Consider the following 22,533-nt stretch of genomic DNA (forward strand, 5'->3'; position numbering starts at 1 on the left):
CACCAGGGACTCCCTCACACGTCAGGGAGGCCCTCACACGTCAGGGAGGCCCTCACACGTCAGGGAGTCCCCCACACGTCAGGGAGGCCCCCACACGTCAGGGAGGCCTCCACACGTCAGGGACTCCCTCACACGTCAGGGAGGCCTCCACAAATCTGGGAAGCCCTCGCACGTCAGGGAGTCCCCCACATGTCAGGGAGGCCCCCACACATCTAGGGACTCCCCCACATGCCAGGGACTCCCTCACACGTCAGGGAGGCTCCCACACACCAGGGACTCCCTCACACGTCAGGGAGGCCCTCACATGTCAGGAAGTCCCCCAGACGTCAGGGAGTCCCCCACACGTCAGGGAGGCCCCCACACATCTAGGGACTCCCCCACACGCCAGGGACTCCCTCACACGTCAGGGAGGCCCCCACACGTCAGGGAGGCCCCCACACATCTAGGGACTCCCCCACATGCCAGGGAGGCCCTCACACGTCAGGGAGGACCTCACACGTCAGGGAGGCCCCCACTCATCAGGGAGTCCCCCACACGTCAGGGAGGCCCCCACCCATCAGGGAGGCCCCCACTCGTCAGGGAGGACCTCACACATCTAGGGAGGCCCCTACACTGGCAGAAGCTGTGATTTTATGGAAACAGAAGAAACTCTGGGTACTAAGTCTGGCATATCCTTATTGGGATGAATGTACCACTTGTAGTTTTAGAACTAAAGGATCCAGAATTTGGCTCCCATTTGTTCACTTTGCAGATGAGAAAACCAAGGCCTAGAGACGTGCGGAGACTTGCCACATGGTGGGCTGGGCTGATCCAAGGCTCTAGTCCAGGTCTCTTGGCTCCCTACCCAGTGCTCTCTGTCCACTAGGGTTCCTTGGGGGCTGACAAAGGAAGAAGCCAGGGTTTGATCCACAGTGACAGCAGCTATGGCTCAAAGTGCTTCCAGCTCGGCCCTCGGAGGGCCCCTCATGTGTCTGTGTGATCTTCACCAGTAATGCCAGCCTGGCCTTGAGCAGGGGCAGACTGTGCTGTTGCCCCAGCAAGGGTGTCCCCTCAGGAGAGGCAGCTTGGAGCCCGAGGAGACAGGGGCGTAGGCGGGGGTCCTTGCTCTGGCTCCCCTTGGCCCTGTGGCCTCGGGGAAGTTAGGGGACTGGTTCTTCCAGGTATCAATGACTACTAGTCATAGGAGATGGTCATTGTCTTCACCAGTGATGCTCTTGACCACTGTGGGTTGTGCGGGGTCTCACACAGGCCAGTAGTGAAGCCAAAAGTTAAGGTCCTTTGTGGGCTGTGGACGGCTGACCACCCCAGCCTTTCACGCGCAGGGAGGGTTAGAGCGCGTGAAGAGCCTCCAGGGTTTGGTGTTGCTGGAATGTGGTCAGTGTGTTGCTAGAGCTGACCGACAGCAGACCCCACCACAAAGCCTGGCTGCTCCACACTTGGCACCGCCCTCAGGTGGGGGGTCCCCCAGCTCCAGGAGGATGCCCTGTTGCCAACCCAGTGCCGTCTGAAGTCAGCGCTAGTTTTCATCTCCCGTCTTCCTGCTCTTTGGTGGTGAACCGTCTGGTCCTGGGGTTGCTGTGCGCTGTTGGGTCCGCCTCGCAGGGTGTGGGGTGGGGCATGCTCCTCCACAGGGATCTGGTGTGCCGCGGTGGGGGGACCATGGAGTCCTGCTGCTGAAGTAGGTGTACTCAAGCCTCCCTGCACGTCATCGTCACCAGTGAGGGCACGGGAACCACAGGGGAGGATGAGCCTGCCACCCTGTGATGCCACTCTCAGACTCCTGGCCAGTTGGGTCGTCGCCTTCTCCTTCAAGGTTCTGGTTATGGATTTTTTGTTTGCATTTCAGTTATTTGAACTGGCATGTCTTTCTGTACCACTCCCTCCCTCACCCCCAAACAGCGACCTTGAGCTCAGGAGCTGTGTCTGGTTCACCCTTGTCAAGCTGACAGCCCTCAGCACTGGGCCGCGCACATGGGGGGCTCCACAAAGGTCTTTGTGTGTCACTGAAGGGAAGAAGTGGGAGAATGACGGGAACAGGAAGGGCAGAGACGCAGGGACGAGGACACAGAGCGCTCTGTGGGTTCTCGGGGGCAGCCGACTTCACAGTGAATGGATGTGCGACTCAACGCGGGGTCTCGCGGTCTGGAGGCAGCTGGGTCTCCCAGGAGATTGGTTACCAATGAAGACTGTTTCTTAGGAGCATCCAAGTGCCACGAGTCTCCGAGTAACGTGGGTGGTAGGACCTACGAAGGCAACAGCAAAGGACTACACCCCTAAAGCTGTTAAAACTGTAAGCTCTGGAGGCAGGAGGCTAAGGCTCTTCCACTTGCTGGCTGTGTGGCCTTAGGTGGGTGTCTATCCTCTCTGTGCTTGTTTTCCCATGTGAGGTGAGGACCAGAGCATCTATCTCTAAGGATTGTGAGGCTCAGTAATCACAGCTGAATCACTGTCTCCAACTTGAGCATAAGGTAAGTCCCAGGCTCCTACTGGACACCTCCCAGTCCTTCCTACTCCTGCACCTGCCAACTACAGCTTTCAGCTCTGCTCACAGTAAGGCCAGGGGCTTCTTGGGGCGAAAATGTGACCAGCACTGCCTGGATGGCCCGCTGCTCGCTCAGAACTGCCAAGGCCCCATGGGCAGCAGCCCTGTGGACGTGGCTGGGGTGGGGGTGGGTGAGGTGTGGCTCCACCTGTGGCAGTTCCGGGAGATCTGTTTCCAAGACACAGCAGGGATGGCCCTGGCCTCAGGGGCTGTGACACTCAGGAGGGAGGTCCTCAGTAGCCTCTTAGGTAAGTCTCTTGGGCTGCAGGAAGTGCAGTTCTGTACCACCTGGCTGGTTCTGAAATGTTTCATGTACACATAATCAATTCTCTTTATCTAAACTAAAGGAAATGGGAGCTGTGTGCGTCTCGGTTTTAAAGTACAATGTACTGTGTGCTTTTTTCATTGTTCTCGCTGTGGGCTCTCTTCCTCCAGAAGGCTACACCTGCTCCCTTACAGCATGGTGCTGGGTTCCGAGAGAGCAGGGGCTGCAGCCTCGGGCCCGGGCCTGTCAGGGCAGCCCACTGCCACGGTCTACGGTGAAGCAATCCCGTCGGCCCAGATGCAAGGGGGAAGCAGGCCCCTCCTCTTGACAGAGCAGCAAGCTTTCGCACACACACAGGGGTGAGGTCTTGATGGCCATCTTTGGGACGCCCTGCCACAGCTGTGGTCCTTCTCCATGAACAATTTTCCATATTCTACTAAAAATGGGGATTCAGGCCAAGTGGTGAAGCATACATGGAGGCGGGAGTGGGGTACCAGTGCTGCTCTTGCATCAGCCCGCCGCATGCTCTCCAGCCAGTCTACGTGTTTGGGCTCAGTTTTCTCATTTGTTCCACTAGGGGTTGATAATTGGTGAAGTTGATAGCGCTAGATAATTTTTAAACTAAGTAAAAAATGCAGGTCAAGCGCTTGGCACAGAGCAGGGCACATGTCCAGCGCTAGCTATGATCACTGGTTCTCCAGCCTCAAAACCCTCTCTCATCTGGCAGGAAAGAGGCACTCAACACCCACAGTGGCCTGGGGCGATGACTTCTCTGAACGCAGGGTCTCTCCCTCTGCAGATCTTTCAGCTAACGGGAAGGAATCTGTCCCAAACCCAAAGAACTCAACCAACCAGTTTTCCAAACCTCCCCCACGCAACTCCCTTGTTTATCATGTGTTTACCTCTTGGGTGTTGAAATGTTTAAGAATCTGGTGGAGACAGGTTTCCATCTATGCTTCCCGTCTTGATGGCAAAAACCTCCCTCCACTGTTGAGCTTGCCGTGCTCCATCCCAGGCCGGACGGCTCACAGACACCTCTCATTTGTTCTTCACTGTAGTTCCAGGGAGGGAGATACCACTCCCGTTTTCTAGAGAAAGAAAACGAGGCGCAGAGAGGTTAGGAGGCTGCCCAAGGTCACAGAGCTAGTACAGCCAGGGTTTGAGCCCAGGCTACAGATGCTGGAGCAATCGGAGAAAACGTACATGGTTCCAAATCAGCCGAGGTTAGTGTGGCAACTGCTTCTCTGTTACACTTCCCTCCAGGCAGGAGGCGACCCGGCGGGGCTGAGGGCGGCAGCTGGGTGCTAAGAGCACCGGACCCCAGACCACGCTCCAGATCCCCAGAGCCCCCTGGCCCGAGGGCCCCTGATCAGCCCGTTCAGCCCATGGGGGCTGTTTGTGTGTCTGGACCGTGGGCAGGCGGCCCGGCCGAGCGCGGGGTTCACGCTCAAGGGCGCACAGAGGGATGAACGCTTTGACTTCAGTCTCTGAGACGCCGAAGCGACGTAACTTCGGCAGTCCTCGGACCCCCTGTGCGCCTCGCTCCGCCGGCCGCTTACGTCCTGGGCCCGCTCCTTCCCGAATTTCCGACGGATCCCGGATCTCCGCCGGAGCCCGCGGCCCGCGACGCACGTGTCTCTGCTGTTCCTCGCGCCGCGCAGCCGTCGGAACTTGAAGACGCACAAACTGAAACCAAAACAGCCGGACGCCCAGCGTCAGGGCGGGAGCGCCGACAAGGGGGGCGCATAGCAGCCCCGCCAGGCCCGGGGACCCCGCTCCGCCCCGCGCTCCCCCGCGCCCCCTCCCTCGGCTGCTGCCCCTCCTCCCTCGCGGTCCCCTTCCCTACGGCGGGAGAAGAAGGGGTGGGGACCGGGGCGGGCTCCGGGAGGCAGCTGCAGAGCGGGAAGGGGCCCCCAGGAGTGGGTGGCGGCCGGAGGGCGGGGACGGGGCGGGGCCCGAGGAGACAGAAGGGGGCCCCTGCTCGCCGCCCGGCCTCGGGGAGCAGAGGGCCTCGGGGCTTCGGGCGAGATGGCGGCGCGCAGCGTGGGCCGCGGCGTCGGGAGGCTGCTGGGCAGCCTGCACGGGCGCTCGGGGCAGCCGGCACGGCCGCTGCGCGGGGGGAGTGTCCCGCGCCGGGCGGCCTCCGGGCTGTGGGACAGCGCCCCCGCCGCCCCAGCCGCGCAGCCCGGCTCCTACCAGGCGCTGAGCGCGCAGGCCGCCCGGGAGCCGGCCGCCTTTTGGGGGCCGCTGGCGCGGGACACGCTCGTGTGGGACACCCCCTACCACACGGTCTGGGACTGCGACTTCAGTAGCGGCAAGATCGGCTGGTTCCTGGGAGGCCAGTTAAACGTGTCTGGTGAGTAGGCTGCGTGGCCCCAGGTGCCCCTGAGGGGACTCACAGAACCCAGCTGGCGGCAGCCACCCCGGGGCAAGCGGGTGGGGGCCCCACCAGAGTCCCCTCCTCCAAGATTCTGCCTCTTGCGCTCTAAACCACGTCACCCTCGCCCGCATCCCGCCGGGTTCCAGAGGCCCCAGCCCCCCGCCCGCTGTAAACCCCCGTCCCGACTCCACCTTCCCAGCTCGGGCCGGTGTCAGCTTGGTCACCCAGCTGCTGGCCTTGCCCCAGCTGGCTCCTCGATCGGCCGACTCCTCCATCGATCGGTCGTCTCCGAAGTTTAACTACCGGCTTCCACCGCACCGCGGAGCGCAAGCCTGCGGGCAGCGGCGGGCGACACCTGGGCCAGGCTGAGGAGGAGGGTGCAGCGCCCCCAGGAGTCGGAACTTCCCCACTCCTGTCCCGGGACCGGAGACAAAACCCAAAAGCCTCTATCTGTTGTCTCCGCCAGCTGCCCTGCCGGCGAACCGCCTGGGGAAGAGAATCTGCCCACGTAAACAAATCGAGCTTCTGCCGGGGCCCGAGGGAGGAGAAAACCCCGGGCCAGCAGCGGCACTCGGTTATCTCCTTGCTCCAGGGCCTGTGTGCGGGAAGGAAGGAATGGCGAGGCCTCCCAGTTCTCAGTTTCAGCTGCAGCCCAAAGACCCACGGCTTGCTTTAGACCTGGTGGCCATTGAGGTCCCAGAAACCAGTTCCACTAGCCAGTCAGTCCTCTGGTATCTGCTGAGACTGAATCTACAACGGTTTTGCTAAGATTTGGGATTGGGGGGTGGGGAGAGTACACAGTGTCCCCACCAGCAAGGGGAGAATGCCCAAGAACTGGAGGCAGTGGGGCCAGACAGGATAGGCCTGGAGTTGGGGGGCCTGGGGAGGAGGGAACTTGCAGCCAGGGGTGGTGGTCAGCAGGGCTGTGATGTCAGGGACAACCAGTAACCCTGTAGGTGGGGTCTAGAGGGTGTGTAAGGGCAGGACCTGCAGATTTTCTTGGCAAGGTCATTCCCTGGCCACGCCCTAAACCTGAGGTCAGATCCGCCGGCTCACACAGCTCCACCATTTGCTGGCCCAGGTGTCCTCTCCTCTGAGCCTTGGGCTCCTCCTGTATGGACTGGGGGTAAGAAGCCCACCTGCTGGGCTGGTCGCGAGGATGAGTGCTAGAAGATATGGCACCTGCCCAGCACTTACTAGTGACCAATAAGTAGTAGCAATTTTAATTTATTATATTCAGAAATAGCCATAAAATTATAGGTAGTGTCTTGCAGTTACCTTTCAAACAAAGAAACTTAAGAGAACTTTGGACCGGATTTTTTTTTCATATTGTATATTACTTTGCTGGTTTAATCAAAATGAGTCATTACTAGATAAGGGTTTTCTCTAAAATTGAGTCAGCAGCAGGTGTCCTTGAACTAGTGGGAAAAAAAAACAAACCCTTCGGTTTGCAGAGTTGGTGGAATGTGCCCTTGAAAGAGAGGAGAGCGACTTGCAGCAGGAAGGGGGCAGACGGTGTGCAGCTCCTTTGGAAGCCGCCTGGGACTTAGGACACAGCCTGAGGCTGCTGTGGACGATCACATTGGCTCGCGCTCACTGCAATCTCTCTCTCAGATAAAACAGTGGGGTGGACCTCACGGGCTGGCAGCAAGGACCTTGTGAGCTGTGTGGGGTGTGGTCAGCAAGCAATTCTGCCTCCTTTTCCTTTCACTTATTCTCCTGAGGATGCAGCCTTTATGGCTGCTTTAGCCAGAAACTGAGCTTCAGAAAACTGCCTTGTAGAAAAACAGCTTTTCAGCAGCATTCTCACTCCGGATGTGTATGCCCACCCGCTCACCTGTCAGGAATCTCTCTGCCCTTTCCCAGTGTCTGCACTGATGGCATGAACTACAGAACTGATGGCATGAAGAAGGACCTGGCCAGGTGCTGGCTGTCGTGGGAGCCCCTAGAATGTTGTGGAATGGGTGGGAGTGTTTTGGCCTGATCTGTCTGTGCGTGAGAGTGTGATGATGGCTTGCTCCGAAGGAGCGTCACTCTCGAAACTCCCATTATCCCTTCCGGAAGATCCGTACCAGTGGTTGTCACAGTGTGGTCCCTGGAATGGCAGCATCAGCATCACCTGGGAACTTTTTAGAAGCGCAAGTTCTCAGGCGCTATCCTAGACAGCCAGAACCAGAAACCCTGGGGTAGCCTGCTGCCGGTGTTGAGGACATCTTCCAGGCGCTCTGAGGCACACTTGAGGGGGAGAACCACTGACCTGGATACTCCAACGTAGGCAGATCAAGGCACTTCTAAAATGGGCAGAATTGGGATTAGTGAACTAGAGATGACTCTATGAAACAAACGAAAATGGTATGTGGGTGGTGTGGCACAGTTTAGTGGCTCCAGGTCTGTCTTTAGAGTCACACCTAGGTTTGAATCTTTGCTTTCCCCTTACCATTCCTTGCATGCATTCCCTCATCTGTAAAATAAGGTAATGTGTAACTGAATTCTGTTCTAGTTACTATTGTTGCATATCAAACAGCCCCCAGGCTTAGCGGCATTAAGACGACATCGGTTTTATTACTCACAGATCCTGTGGGTCAGGACTTTGGACAGGGCCTGACAGCTTGCCTCACATGGCTTGCTTCTGCTCCCGATTGATGTCTGGGGCGGGCGGTTGTCATCTGCCTCCTTCTCACTCCCAAGTCTGTGGCCTGGGCTGGGATAACTGCGGGCTGAGTTCAGCTGGAACTGTGGCCCAAAGCACCTACCCAGGGCTTCCCACAGCATGGCAACTGGGCCCAGGGGACGTCAGCGACCAGAGGTCCCAGAGACCAAGTCAGAAGCTGCTAGGCTTCTTCTGACCAGCAGTGTGTGACTTGGGGACACCCACGGCTGTCCTTAGCATCAAGTGAGAAATGCTCGTAAAGCACCCTGGACTGTCTTTAGCATGTACTCGCACCCAATCACTTGCCTTTGTTATTTATTAATGAATCGTGGGGGGAAGCTGTGACCTTGAGCCTGGCCTTCAGCAGTGCTGCTAAGAGCACTGCCTCCTCTGAACAGGACCACATGGGTTTGCATTTGATCAGCCTGGAATAGCTGAGAAGCAGGCTGGGGAGGGCATGCAGGTGGACGAACAGCATGGCTCTCGAAGCCCAGCCTGGAGCTCTGAGATAGCTGGGTCACCAGGTGTGGTCAGGGTGTCAGAGGTCCCCTGGGCAGGGGAGGTAGACCTCCAGCCCTTGCAGTGACTTGCTTCTATTATGTTTACATAAAACTGCTTTGCAGAGGTTCTTTGGAAAGCCAAGTTCTAAAAAGGATTCTTTCCAGTCTTTGCAGTTTGCCTGTGTCCTTCGCAGGGCTCAGCAGCTGTCTTTGCTCTGTGGTATGTAAACTCAAGATGTCAGGAAGTTGCAAGTACAGAACCGGAGGGTAACGACATGTGTTGCTTTCAAAACACGCCACTAAACTCTATTTTCTAAACACCAAGTTCTGAGTTGATTTTTTTAAAAGTGTATACATTCTTACTTTCAAGCAAGGGTGTAGAGAAACTATTTTTAACCAAGCATTGAACACAGAGGTTTCTTGGATGCTTTTTGGAACATTAGTTGCAGCAATGGAAACCGTTTTGCTGCACTCCTCTCTCCTCTCAGTGTGCCAGAAGGCAGACACAGTGAGAATGGCAAGGCGCTACTGGCCTGGCCTTCTTTTTTCTCTCAGTGGTTAAAGTAACTTGTCTAAGGTCTCTCAAGGAACTCTAAATGAAAATGTAACCCCAGGTCTTAGGAAGAGAGTCCTCCAAAAGAGTCTGAAACGTCCCCAGTTGTCAGAGGCATGACTGACTTTAAATAGCAAATGCTTCTGGAAAGTTGGCAAATACAATTTTTGTGGCTATGTAATATCTTAATGTGTGCCAGGGAGATTTTCTATTTAAAGAAAACCCATTGTGAGCCCTTTTGTGAATATTAAGTCCCTCATTTCTTTTGATTAAATTGAATTTCTGTATGAAGTTTCACTTAAAGTTGGAGAGGGGGAGGGCTGGATCTAAACCACCAACAAGAGTTCTTGAAAATTCCTACATACGTGAGCGCCACCTTTATAATGGAAAGGATAAGCCTTTGTAATCTTCATTAAAAACAACACCCCAAACCCCTGAACCACCAGCAGCGTTTGCTCAGCCGCTCGCAGGGCTGTGTCAGGGCTGGGGCGCAGACCTGCACTCCGGTGAACACAGTGGACTCTCATCTCCTCTCTTCCTCACGACTCCAGCGTGAAGTGGTTGGTGGTCCCATTGCACGGATGTGGAAATAAAGGCTCCAATTCATGGATAGTGACGAAGAGTGAGGAAATGCCCCAGTGCCACGGAGCCTGCATTCTAATGAGGAGATGGACCACAAATCAGTCAGGGAGCAAATCCATTCTGGGGTAACCTGTTCAAGGTTTTTACTGCCACAAGGGGAGAATTACGGTGTCATCCACCCCACCCCCATAATAAAGGAACCCTAGGGACGTGGTTCCTGCCCTCTGGAACCTCAGGGGAGGGTTTAGTAGAGCTCACCTTGTGTCCCAGAATGGGGACCACTGGGCAGAGGAAGCAGGCATTAAATAGTGTGAGCCACTGTTGATGAGTGATGGAGAGGGAGAGATCGTCATGTGCTGGGAATTTGGAAAAGGCTTGAAGCAGGAGGCAGGGCTTGAGCTGAGCCTTAAATTGTGCTTGGTCCTCGCCCAACTCTTCTTGGAAATGCTTGGAAATGGAATTTTCTTGTCCCACTGCCCAGTTCTTTGGTTGGAGCTATTTTTTAAATGGGGACATGTAAGAATTCCTTTCTTGCCTCCCTTCTTTTCTCCCTGCCATTGAGGCAATAGCAGGAACTATAAATATGTGTTTTTATACATACATGGCATTTTAGGGCCCTGTCACCCCACACCCTGCACTGTGCTTTCTCTAGGTGCCCGTATCATCTGAGTGTCATTCACGGAGCAGTGAACTGTTTCCCTTGGGAACACTGCCACACCATCTGACCCCGTGACAAGAAACTCTCCAATGGTATCTAACTCTTACGGTCACTCCCAGAGTCAGGAGCCGTTACCCCCCACTATGGATTAGGAAAGTGAGATTTAGATTAAGTTACAAGTGCATTGTCTGTGGCTAGTGACTGGTTGGACAGGGGCCAGACTCAAGAGCGTGGTTTCCCCGTGACTCCAGGCTGCCATCCAGTGAAGGCGTGGCCAGATGTCCTACAGAGCAGGCAAGCATGTTTAATTACTTCTGTCCCCATAGGACAGGAGAGACCCTCTGGAATCTGGAGTGTACTTACAAAGGAGACGTGCGTGCAGACGTGTCTGTCCGTCAGCGTGGTCCTGCACCAGCAGCATGGTGTCGCATCAGGTCTTCTTCGAGGTGAAGATGCTCAGGCCCACTCCCACTGCTCATTTGGAGCCTCAGGGCAAGGCCTTTCCATCGCTGTGCTAACAAGCCCTCTGGGGGACTCTGGGGGCCTTAGAAGTGCTGATTTAGGCCAAGAAGAGACTTTCTTGAGGGACAAAGCCACAAAGAGAGGAAGAGGTCTATTCCCTCCCCTGGGCATGGGGTCAACCTATCGTCATTTGGACCCCAATGTCCCCCTCAGCTTGAGGACTGGAATGCTGTCTGTCATGCAGGCTTTGCCACTCTGTCTGCTCTGTTCTTTGGGCTACCTGCACTTGTACGACCGACCGTGAGCAGGACCTCTGGCCCTGCCCACGATGGCTGCAAGCTGTAAACATCTCAGGAGAGACAGAGGGAGGCATGAAGCGCTCAATGAGAGAGTGAGGACACGGAGGTGCAGACCCGCATGAGGGTGGGAACCAGGTGAGGGGCTGCAGTCAGGGAGTGGGACAGCATCTCTCAGGCAGGGAGAAACTGTGCAAAGGCCCTGAGGCAGGAAGGTGCTCACCCGAATGAGCAAGACCAGCGAAGAGAGGTAGTTCATTTGGGGCCTTGGTGGCCACTTGTCCAGCACCTTCTGTGTGAAGGAAGGCACCTAGCGGACACTGCACCTGGGGCTCAGTGCTGACCTGCCTGGATTCCTGCCATCTGTCGGCCCTGGGAAGAGATGACACACAGTCGGTCTCATTCTGGGTGCTGTCTGTTCTGTGGCAGGTCCTCTCCCTCCACCTGGCGCAGCTCTGCCCTCCTACTTGGTGTAAAGCAGGTGCAGGAGGCCCTGCTGGGCTCCAAGGCTGTGAGGGTCTTGCTCCAAGTCAGGCAGTCACTCTCAGAGTGAGAGGTATGGCCCGGGGCCCGGCTGCCCGGGAGCAGGCAATGAAGGGAGATGAGTCCTGGGTGAGGCGTCATGCATGTTCTGAGGCCCTTCCTGCCGCTTCCTGGCTGGACTTTGGGCGGGTCACCAGATCTCCTGGACACTGTTTCCTAAGCTGTATCTGAGTTGGCCACTTTCATGGTGACTCAGACGGTTCAGCGTAGAGTGGGAGAAGGTGTGCTGCAGCAGGCTTCTTGGATAAGCACGTGTGCACACATCTCCTGGGGTCTTCTTGGGGCAGGTCTGGGGTGAGGCCGAGTGTGTGCATCTGTAACCAGCTCTCCAGTGATGTTCATGTGCACGTGGGAGCGGCGCCTTCCTCCTGCGGGACCCCTGCTCAGTGCACGGCTGTAACCCAGTCTGTTGGTCCTCAGCTGGGCACTCCAAGGCTTGTCATGACCTGCTCAGGGGCACCACTTCCTGTTCTATCCATCAGGTCCTCCAGGGCCAGGCGGCAGGGGTAGGGGACAGGGTCTGCCCCTGCTGAGGGGTGGTCACCACCTCAGTTCTCAAGCGAGGGTGTGGACTTATCTGCTGATTGTTCCAGAGAAGCCAGAAATCCCTGGTTTTAGTGTGAACACTCTTGTTTTCTAAACTTGGGACCAGATTGACACACACACTGATGTCGGGTTTGTCACACAATCCAGGTTTGGCCACCCAGCTCCTTCTTGTCAGTTTGTCTTCTTGCTTTTCCTCTCTTCTATTTTTCGGGCATTCCTTCTCTTTTTCTAGTAATTCAAAGAAGTTTTCTGCATCAGTAAGTAGTACTGGTAATTTTTTCCATGACCTCTATCTTCCTTTATTAAATTTTTTGAGGTATAATTTGTACACCTGTTAGGAGCCATAAAGTGGAAATGAAATTTTTTAAATTATAAGAGTAAATGATAGATAAAATAACCCAAGAGGAAAAAAATGTAGTTCACACACACACACAAGCTAAAGTATGTAACTGTTTTCATGTGAGTCCCCTCAGGAATCGGGGGATCACGTGCTCTTTGTGGATAGGCTCTTCCATAACTTTGTCAGAAGGGCATTCCAGCAGGAAGTATTTACGGAAGTCTGTGCCTCACAGCAGGGAGCTCGCGCTGGTTACAGGACCTGTATTCACATAACAGCACTTTGACATCAGTCTTCCACTTGATCCTGATCATTGCCCTGGGAGGGATACGTGACAGAGATTACATCTCCCATTTATATAGTGGAGATTGATTTGGGGAAGATAAGTAACTGCCCTGAAAAGGAAAAAAGAAAAAAATTATATACTTGGACATGGGGGTGATCCTAAAGACCAGGGGGGCAGATAGCAGCTGGCCCCCAAAGCTATTCGTGGTATTTATTTTCCCCACTGATGGGGAAGTGGGTGATGAAAACCTGGCAGTGAGGGCTGGTTGGAAGGGGGCATGTGCTGGCATTAACCAGCCAGAGCTACGCTCCCTTTGAAATCAAAAGAGTAGTGAACAGGATGTTAGCAAGTGAACATGATCCCACTAATCTTCAGGTTTACAGTAAACTCGCAGAACTGACCTGTGTTTTGTGGGCAGTCATGTGATCTGAGCTTTGTTAGTGGAGGGGGAGAGGAGCAGAGCCTTCCGGAAAACCAGCGTGGCACTTCCCCATTGCTGCATGGCTTCTTGGAGCAGAGGCTGGTTTGTAGGGTCTGTCTGGACACCTGAGAGCCTGTGTGGGTCCTTGTCCCAGGAGCTGCAGACTGAGTTGGGGGCGTGCTCTGTGCATGAAGTTTTCTCTCCAGCAGCTCAGGCTGCTTTGCTCAGCCCCAGCTGCCTAGTCCATCCCCAGGGAGCCTTGGAAACCAGGTGGCCAACTGGGTCTGGTTGCCCTGGGGTGGCCAGGCGATGCCAATGTGTGGCTGGGGTGGGACTACTGGCATGAAGCGCCTGCTTCACAGTGTTCACAGGATCACCCTGTATGTGTGAGGTCGTATTTGTATAGGATCGTCTCGTTTTCCCAGGCTCTGAAAATCACCCTTCTCCTGGCAAGGAAGTAGAACCTTGCCTTTCTCAAGGGAAAGGTCCACCTCTGGGGAGTGTAGCACGGGCCGCAGCAAACCAGGTCCTCCCCAACTCTGACTCGAAGAGCACCAAGTGTAATGTCCCTAAACCTATTTTTGTGCAGTCAATTGCCTGGACCAGCATGTTCAGAAGTCCCCGGAGAGCGTCGCTTTGATCTGGGAGCGAGACGAGCCTGGAACTGAAGTGAGGATCACCTACAGGTACCGTGTGTCCCCTGATGGCGGGCATGTCAGCGCCCAGCAGCGTCTCCTGGGCCTCCGCGTCTCTGAGGTAGACACTGGCGACAAAGCCCTCTGCCGGGCTGTGAATAGGAGCAGGATCGTCCAGCCTGGAGGAGGCCAGCCTTCTCGGTCACCTTGGCAATGCTTGGTGTCTTTAGATCCCCGCAGAAGGAACTGGGTCTTGGAAACAAGGATGAGGAGTGCTCACGGCACGGGGAGGCTTTGCACAGTCCTGTGTGCTGGGTTCGGTTCTGGGCGGGGGTTATCCGAGTATCCGGGGGCATGTTTCAGCTTTGGAAATGTTCTCTGGTCCCAGGAAAAGTAAACGTGAATGCAGGCTGAATAAAACACGTGCTGGAGTAATGACGGTCAGCCCTGCCTCCTACTTGTGGAGCACTTATGAGAGGAGGACAATAAATAAGACGGAGTCTTTTAAAGAGGGATACACCTGACATCTGTATTCTTTGATTCCTTAAACAAATTCTTCACATTCTCTGTGACAAGCGTGCTTCTGGATGTTGTGTGCATGTTGGGGGTTTGAATGAACGGCGAGTCCAGGAACAGTGGCCCTGGACTTCTGAAGCACTGTCCCCTGCCAGGACTGCCTTGCCCAGAGGTCCTTGTGGTCTGTCACTGTGGGCGTGGGTTCCCCTTCATCGAGGTGGAACCCCCTGCTCTTAAGCCTCAGCATACCTTTAGGACGCTATCTCAGACCCACCGTGAACCCAAGCTGTGTGTCCTATATCACCAGACCCCGCCTCCATGGAGAAGTCGTGAGCAGGATTACTCTCCTGCTGGGTGGCTTACAGCTTTTCAACAAGTTTCATTGAGTACCATTCTATCAGTCAGGACAGGCTCCGTTATGTTGTAGTGACAAACAATCGCCAAACACATGGCAGAGTGTGGCTGGGTGATCACTTTAGATTGCAGCAGTCAGAGAAGGCCTCCCTGAGGAGGTGACATTTAAGCTGAAGTCCTACTGACAAGAAGGAGCAGCCATGAGAACACTGGGGGAAGAACATCTGGGCTGTCCAGGGCCCTGAGAGGGTAGCACGGGTGTGCTGGGGACAGGGAGGAGGTGTGTGTGGTGGGGCCACAGGGGGTGGGGTCGGAGAAGGGGGTCCAGACCCTGGGACCTGAGAACAGCCATCAGCCTGTCACGAGTGACTTGGGGACCACTGGGCACCCCACGTTTCCTGTTTGTTTCTCAAACTCAGGTTTTATCACAGACCAAATTCACCAAACCTGGTAAAAGTGTATTCAAGTTGACTTTTGGATACAACAAAGTGACCTTGTTAACCTGCTGCCGCTTCTAGGGGGCACTGCCCTATTTCCCCTGCCCTCCCCAAACAACTTTGCCTCTCAAAGTCCATCACAGCCTTGACTGCCATTCATTGTATCCACCTCTCCTCCTGTGCATGTGACCTCCTGGCTCCGTGTGGCCCACAGACCCGCAGCATCGTTGCCTGGGAGCCTCGGGCCCCCAGGCGACGGAGGCAGAGCCCCAGGGGCCCTGTGCACACTGGAGTCTGAGGAGCGCTGCTCTAATAAACAAACTGGCTACACTGTTCTTTGCTATTATTGGCCCAACTTGGTTCATATGTGCTTCTTCAGTAAAAGATTAAGACGCTATGAGTTGGGGGTGGAGGAGCTAACCACTTGGATGCTGGAGATAGAGCAGGTCCGGCGATGGACTGACTTCCTCCCACAGCCCCTCCAGCATGCCTGGACCCTGGGGCGGGTGGGCCCTGTGCCATTCCGCCTTGGCCCTCGCTGGCCGCCGTGTGCATATGGAGCCAGTGTGCAGCTGCCTAGAGCAGTCTGAGCCCCTGTCGAGACATGTGGTTAAACATAAACCACGGGGGAGTTTCAGGGCTGCAGCGGAATGTTACAGCGAAGGACAAGGTTGGTCCCACAGCATCAAAGCAGCCCCAGGCAAGGGAGAGACTTAGAGCACAGGCAAAGGCTCTGCTATTTCTCTCCGAAGATAAGCAGCCTGAAGTGGTTTACAGACTTTAGCGGGGCTCGGGGCCAGATGACTATTTCCATCTACTGTGTGAGTAGAAAGAAAAGTCTGTGTACAGGTTGTCTGTAACTGCAGTGGGTTTTTGAGGGACTTGGGTTAATTATTTTCCTGGTCATTTTAGGTTTTTGACATGAGATTTTCTTCCTCTTCTCTCAGAGGAAAGCCACCTACACACTGCTGCTGGTTGTCCTGCCAGCACACAAGCCGCCACTAAAATAAGTGCTGTCCTGCCCCGTGTCTTGTGGTGGCACCCGAGGTGCCCCAGGACGGCCACAGGGCTTGTTGGCCTGAAGACCACATTCCGGACTTGTAGCCGGGGCCCTTAGGAAGCCCCGTGGGGTGCTGGCAGCAGTGCAGTTTCCTGGGGACCACGCCTGCCTTGTCTCTCTGAAGCTTGGGGTGCCCTGTCTCATTCCTCAGGTGCCACAGCCTCTCTGTGGGAGTCTGCTGAATTCGTTTGACGAGGCGCCTTTCTGAAGAGTCACTGTGGAGCTTGTAAGGTGGCCCAACGACCCCTCCCCCGATGACACTTGGTGGCACCTCCACCCCCTCACTGCAGTCGCCTCTGTGGCTGTGTCTAGGCAGACACACACGTGCACGCACACGTGGGCACACGTGTGTGCACCTAATGCAATCACACACGGACATTTTAAACGTGCTCATTCTCCAGACACATTTCTCCAGCTGCTCTTGTGTTGGAGGATCCGTCTTGGCAGTGTCTCCCAGGGTGCAGGGCGGCCCTGCCCATCCTGGGAGCTGGGCCCGTCCTGGGAGCTGGGCCCTGTGATGACTTGGCTATGGCCTGTGGTGCACTCTTAGGTTGCCTTCAAGTGTCTGCTCTTCTGAATACTGGCGTGTATCTGTAACCTCACCTCCCTTGGGTGGGGGAGGCCTGGGAGGATCAGCTGTAGGAACCTTGCAGAGGCCCCAAGTCCCACCCTGTCCTCACCCCACCTGCCCCATCAGTTCTTTCCCTCTGCGACACCAGCTTCACCAGTTCCCAGGAGCCCCCTACCAGACTGCCAAGGCTGTTGGGGTGCACTCACAGTGTGGTGGGCCTTGGGCTGGCGTGGCCACGTGGCCCCAGGGGTAGGAGAGCCTTGTCAGCAGTGGCTCTGTGCAGCTCTGTCCCGCAGAAGTGCAGTACTCACTTCCCACTGGGAAGCGAAGGGGCAGGAGCGCTTTGCCCGGCAGGGGTCAGCCTGGGATGGTCTGTGCACATCTCCCAGGGATGACGGCAGCCTGTGACCTCAGGCTGGAGCCAAGGCCAGAGGGCTGCCCCAGCCCGATTTCCAATCTCCCTCTGCCCATCGGTGCGTTCAGAGCTGGCCTGAGGAAACTGTTTCCTCATAGTGAACCAGCAGGACTGCAAACTGTGGGCCCCACTTGAACTGCCGGAGGCCTCCAAGGCCATGTGGGTGCAGATAACCCGGGTGGCTCCCCGGGCTGTGCAGCCAGATAGCACCCTGGGGACTGCTCCTTTCAACTGTCCACGTGAGCTTCTCTGGTATGGTGCCTATTTTACAGGATTGTCCTTCATGTCCAGTTGGAGTAGGCAGACTCTAGAGGCCCTGGGGATGGGGTGTGGAGAAACACGAATCCCTTTCCTTCAGGAAGGTGGAGGGGGTGGGTCTTGGGTAGATTCATGAAGCTTCAAGACCACTGCCTGCCTGTAGCCCAGGGGTCTGGGCCAGGCATTTTCAAGCTGGGGAGGGACACCAGGTGAGCAGAGCAGACTGAGGCCCTGTGTGCAGGGGTGTGGGGTGTGCATGGGTACCCTGAAACAGAGGACAGGGCAGGTAGTGGGTGCTGTGCTGGAAGTATTTACCAAAGCTCTGAACTAGCTCATCTTTTATCTGAGTTTCTCTGAAGACGGCCTGAATTTGAACCTGAGCCCAAATGTGACCCTTTTAATTAAGCTGGAACAGGTTTTAGCCCTGGCCAATTCTGTGACCCAGAGGCCCGCCAGCTGTGGGCCTCAGTGTCTTCATCTATAAAACAAGGGACCAGAGGAGACCAGCACTGCCCCAGCACAGCAGGCATGGCTCAGGGCGGTGGTCGCAACCAGCGCTGTGAAACACTGCAGTGGAGCTGGGCATCCGTGTGCTGTGCCAGGAAGGGCAGACGTTTTGCAGGCGCCTGCAACGTGAGCTGAGTGTAGTTTTCATTGTAGGTCGAGCCCCTGGGGGGGGGGGCACAGGGGGTGTGCGTGTGATTTCGCGGTTGTTCCATCTGGGCCTTCTTCCTGGGCAGGGGAGTTGTGCACAATGAGGGACCATGTCCAGAGGAGCAGAGGGGATGCCAGGACCCCTCCACCCGGCCTGACTCAGAGCCCCTCAGTATGCCAAGGGGGCAGCTTTCTCCCTGGGCATGCCAGGCCAGGCATTAGGTGTTGCTGAGACTCTATGTGGCCTGGTGCCTCATGTGTAGGGTCCACAGAGAATACAAGATGGGGCCTGGCCCTTTGGGGCACCCCTCTGGGGCAGCTAGACCAATACATGTGGGCTGAGGGAGCTGGGTGGGCCTGCAGCCTGGAGGCACCTACCCGGGAGGTTTGTTTGTGTCCTTGGTCCTGGGTGTCTTCGAACGTGGCCATTTGTTAAGGTCACAGATGTGGCCGGTCCCTGTGGGCTCCAGCGGTAGGAAGCAGGAAGCCTAACCAGGGACCCCCGGCTGGAGAAGGCCTTGGGGGAGTCGGGAGGGCTGGGTTTGAGAGGCAGAGGAGGGGAAGGCATGCTGATGAAGGCAGAGGGGGTGATGGCAGGTGAGTGTGCCAAGGGCTGAGGCCGCCAGCTTTCGGGAAGGTGGAGGCCTGCGCTCTGCACCCGCTCTGCCCCTAGCTGTGGGACCCGCAGCAGACCCTCCACCTGTCTGACCTCAGTTTTCTCATCTGCAGAATGGAAACATGCTTCTCCTTCCCTGAGTGGCTGAGTGTTGAACAGCACATGGGCATGAAAGCCCAGAATAGTGTCTGGAGGGGCATCTGTTTTAGCTATAGGTCAGAGCCAGCTGAAGGGAGGCCAGCCGAGGATTTCAGATTTGATCAGGGGAAGGCATCAGAGTGGCCCTGTGGCTCCTGGGTTCCGGAGCGGATGGGGTGGCATGTTCAGGGTGAGGACTCCACCTGGGAGAACAATCGCCCGTCAGCTAAAAGGGGGCCCCTCCCCTTCTCGTGGGCCCAAACCTTGCACCTCGCTCTTTTCCTTACCCCCACATTAATTACTTTAGTGAGCAAACGCCTTTATTAAAATATCAGGGCAATGGAGTGGGAGGGTCCTTAATAGGCATATAATGAGGTTGGGTGGGGTGCTTTGAGGTGAACCAGGGCCAGTGATCACCTGTCACACAGGGCAAAGTCGGCTTGTTCAGCGGGCTACCCTGGGCGAGGAGAGGCCAGTGACTCCTGGGCTCACGTGCGGTATCCCAGCTTCCCCGCCTAAGAGGAGGGCATGTCCTGGGCAGATCTCCTTCCCCTCTGACCTCTGAGTAACTCTGATCGCCAGACTTGGCTGGGAATCTGCATGCTGACTCCCAGAATCCGGTAGAAACCCTGGGTCACTTGGATGATGCTGGTTTTAAACCCGCATCTACCTTTCCTTAAGACTCTGCTCCAGATACTGAAGCTGGGAAGTGTTTTGAATCCTTCACTACGTGACCACACATTTTTGTTTGTCCTTTTGGGCAAGCTAAGGCTCTTGGAATTTCGTATTTTAGAATGGCCATATCTTGGGACTGCAGGAAGAATGACCCACGCCGAAAGAGTCTATCTTTATGTCCAGGGAAACCTTCTCGATGGGGACCTTTCTGAGAATTTTCTGGGGTCAAAAAGGGGTAGAGATTTACCTCAAGGAGCACACACAGGCAAACACCTCCTTGGGACTGGATCCCTGCTTTTGTGAACCCCTTTCTGCCATGTAGGGGTATTGGGGGGGCTGGGTTATGGGAGGTGGAGGGTGCAGCCTTGTAAGGGGGGATGCAGGCTGGGGGGGCTGCCAGCTGGGGGGGGCTGCCGGCTGGGGGGGTGCGGGTTGCTGGCTGGGGTGGGTGCAGGCTTGGGGGGTGGTACAGGCTTGGGGGGTGCAACCCTGCAAGAGGAGGGTGCAGGCTGGGGGGGCTACAGGCTCGGGGGGGGGCCGGTGCAGGCTTGGTAGGCTCCCGGGGGTTTGCAGGTTCCCTGGGTGTGCAGGCTCATGGTGGGGGGCGGGGGGGGGGGGGGAATGCAGCCCTGCAAGGGGAGGTTGCAGGCAGGCTCGGGGGTGGGGGGCGGGCAGTGCAGGCTTGGGGGAATGCAGCCCTGCAAGGGGAGGGTGCAGGCTTGGGGTCGGGGAGCAGGCTTGTGGGGGTGGGTGCAGGCTCTGGGGTGGTGCAGGCTTGGCGGGGGTGTAGGCTCAGGGGAGGCTGCAGGCTTGGGGGCCGGTGCAGGCTCGGGGGAGCGTGAAAGCTGGGGGGCAGTAGGCTGGGGCAAGGGGGTGGGGGGGAGTGCAGGTTCCAAGTCAGTGCAGGCTGCGGCTCCGGGCTCATGCAGCCCTGCAAGGGGACGGTGCAGGCTCAGGGGGATGCAGTCTCGGGGGTAGTGTAGGCTCAGGTGGGATGCAGCCCTGCAAGGGTAGGGTGTAGGCTCAGCGGGGAGGGTGCAGGCTCTGGGGCAGTATAGGCTTGGGGGTTGGTGCAGGCTCGAGGAGGGGTGGTGCAGGATGGGGGCTGGTGCAGGCTTGGGCAGGTGGGTGCAGGCTCTGGGGTGGGGGGTTGTAGCCCTTCAAGGGGAGGGTGCAGGCTCGGGGTGGGGGTGCAGGCTCGGGGGGGGGAGGTTGTAGGCTTGTGGGGGTGGGTGCAGACTCAGGGAGGGTGCAGGCTCTGGGCGGAGGGGTGCAGGCTTGCCACTGGTTGCCTGGAGATGAATCTTCTAGAACAGGGTCTGTTGTTCCTGTTTTGTTTTCTTCCTTCTGCTTCTGGAGGGTCAAGACAGCAGGGTAAGCCTGACTCAAAGCTTTGCTGTGGGCTGTGCTGTGGTGTCACGTGGCCCTGCCCGATGTCCAGTCCCCATCAGGGCCTGCCTGGGACAAGGGGCACCAGGAACAAGTCCTGGGAAGGTTGTAGCAGCCATCCTGTAAGCTAGCTTGGGAATGGGGTGTCCCAGCTCTCTGTCCTCCTGAAGTCACACCTGACCCTGTGGCCTGAGGGCCAGCCTCTGGCTGATGAGGCAGGAGCTGATACAATGATCGTGGTTCATATTCACGGTCACCCCTTGTTTTAAAGCCCAGGACCTGATGCCCAGCCAGTTTCAGGAGCTCTCCTGCTCACCAGCTGGAAAGGCCAGAAATAGGGTTTGAATTCAGCTTAGCTTGGCTCTGGCAACGTGCTGAGGAACCTGAGTCTTTCATCCCCAGCCTGAGGGAGGAGGTGAGGTGTAAATGGAGCCCCAGTGCTCTGCAGCACTGACTTGATGACAGGCGCGAGGCTGGCGGTTCCTGGGGTTGTGTGCAGAGGCTGAACTCTGCTGTGTGCAGATGATATGCCCTTGCACTGACCAGGGCTATGTGTTCCAGATGTCGTCCCCCCACCCCCAGGAGAAGCAGACACACATTAAGTTTTTATGCCAGCTGGGGAGGAGGGGGTTCATCAGTGCCGGAGGGACAAGGGACAGCTGCAGGAGAAGGCGAGGCCAAGGGCTGTGGGGTCTTGGTGTGATTGTGGGACATCGAGGAGCAGGAAGTGCATGGGCTCGGGTGCCTTGGAAGCAAGGGGGGGTGTCACTGTGTGTGCCAGAGGAAGGGGTGGTGGATGGGTGCTGGCTGCTCTTCAGAACAGGGGCTGCCCAGCCTGGTGCTCCTGCACCCTTCATTCTTTCTCCTGACCCTCCCAGTGGCTGTCTTGGACCTCATCTGAATGTGGTAACAGTAGGGGGTAGGGCTGGGTGAGAGGCTTGACAGTTTCTCATCAGCACATCCAGTCAAATTTCCCCTGCGAAGCCTGGAGCAAGGTTTCTGGGCCGCTGGCAGACAGGGTGGATTTGTTTGCTCCCTGCCCGGGCCACCACAGCTTCATTCTCCCTGTTGGTTCTGCTTGGAAGGGGACTTGGGGAGAAAAGCCTTGAGCAAGTTGATGAAGCCTTGTGGACATGGAATTCAGAAGAGGCCATGCGGGGTCTTCACAGATGCAACCATCTTCAGAAATTCCCTGTGGTCTCCACACAGCCAGAGCTGGAGTGAGGTGTCACTGGTGGTATCAAAAGCAGTGACTTCCAGCTCTGGGGAGGTTTCTAACAACACAATACCCAGGCCCTGCTTGGGCCCTGCTGAGTCAGAATCTCCCAGTGGGGCCTAGGAATCTTTATTTGAAGATGCATCTCTGGTAATGAGGCTGCCTGCCCCAGTCAGCAGGAACGGATCCATCAGGATTCAGTTGCAGATAAGGGAAGTCACTGCCGCTCTTTTAAGCAGAAAGGGTTTATACAGGGTGCTTACAAAGCCACTGCATGGAGGAGCAGCCTCTGGGCTGACTCCCAGCCCCAACCTCTGGCACAGTCAGAATGGACTCAGGAGACCCCACAGGCACTGCTGAATTTCCAAACTCGCCGCTGTAGCTTTGGTCCAGGGGTTGGGAAACCATGATTACTGCTGGTTCAGTGCCTCTCAACACCCTCGCAGCTGGTGGAACCTCTCCAGGAAAACCCCAGCATCGCCGGACCGTGCTGGCTAGCAGCAAGGCAGCAGCTTACCTTGCATCGCTCTTGCATGCAGCTACCTGGTGCAACCTGAGTCACATGTAGAAGCCCAGAT

At 56.4% G+C, this 22,533-nt stretch overlaps 1 protein-coding gene and 1 long non-coding RNA gene across 2 annotated transcripts in view; one reads left to right on the forward strand and one right to left on the reverse strand.

Annotated features, from left to right (window-relative positions):
• Positions 1-655: 655 nt before the first annotated feature.
• Positions 656-4,581, reverse strand: LOC139078179 (uncharacterized). Its single transcript, XR_011531015.1, has 2 exons — positions 4,011-4,581; positions 656-3,895 (listed from the first exon to the last, which is right to left on the reverse strand). It is a non-coding gene; the product is annotated as an uncharacterized lncRNA (long non-coding RNA).
• Positions 4,582-4,763: 182 nt separating this feature from the next.
• The window catches only part of ACSS1 (acyl-CoA synthetase short chain family member 1), a 53,857-nt gene continuing 36,087 nt past the window's right edge, over positions 4,764-22,533 (forward strand). Inside the window, exons 1-2 of the mRNA XM_008506644.2 lie at positions 4,764-5,163; positions 13,611-13,707. Coding sequence (XP_008504866.2) covers positions 4,836-5,163; positions 13,611-13,707 — 425 coding nt within the window. The 5' untranslated portion in view covers positions 4,764-4,835. The remainder of the gene's footprint in view (positions 5,164-13,610; positions 13,708-22,533) is intronic.

Source organism: Equus przewalskii, chromosome 21 (genome assembly GCF_037783145.1).
Source record: "Equus przewalskii isolate Varuska chromosome 21, EquPr2, whole genome shotgun sequence".
Classification (NCBI taxonomy): Eukaryota; Metazoa; Chordata; class Mammalia; order Perissodactyla; family Equidae; genus Equus; species Equus przewalskii.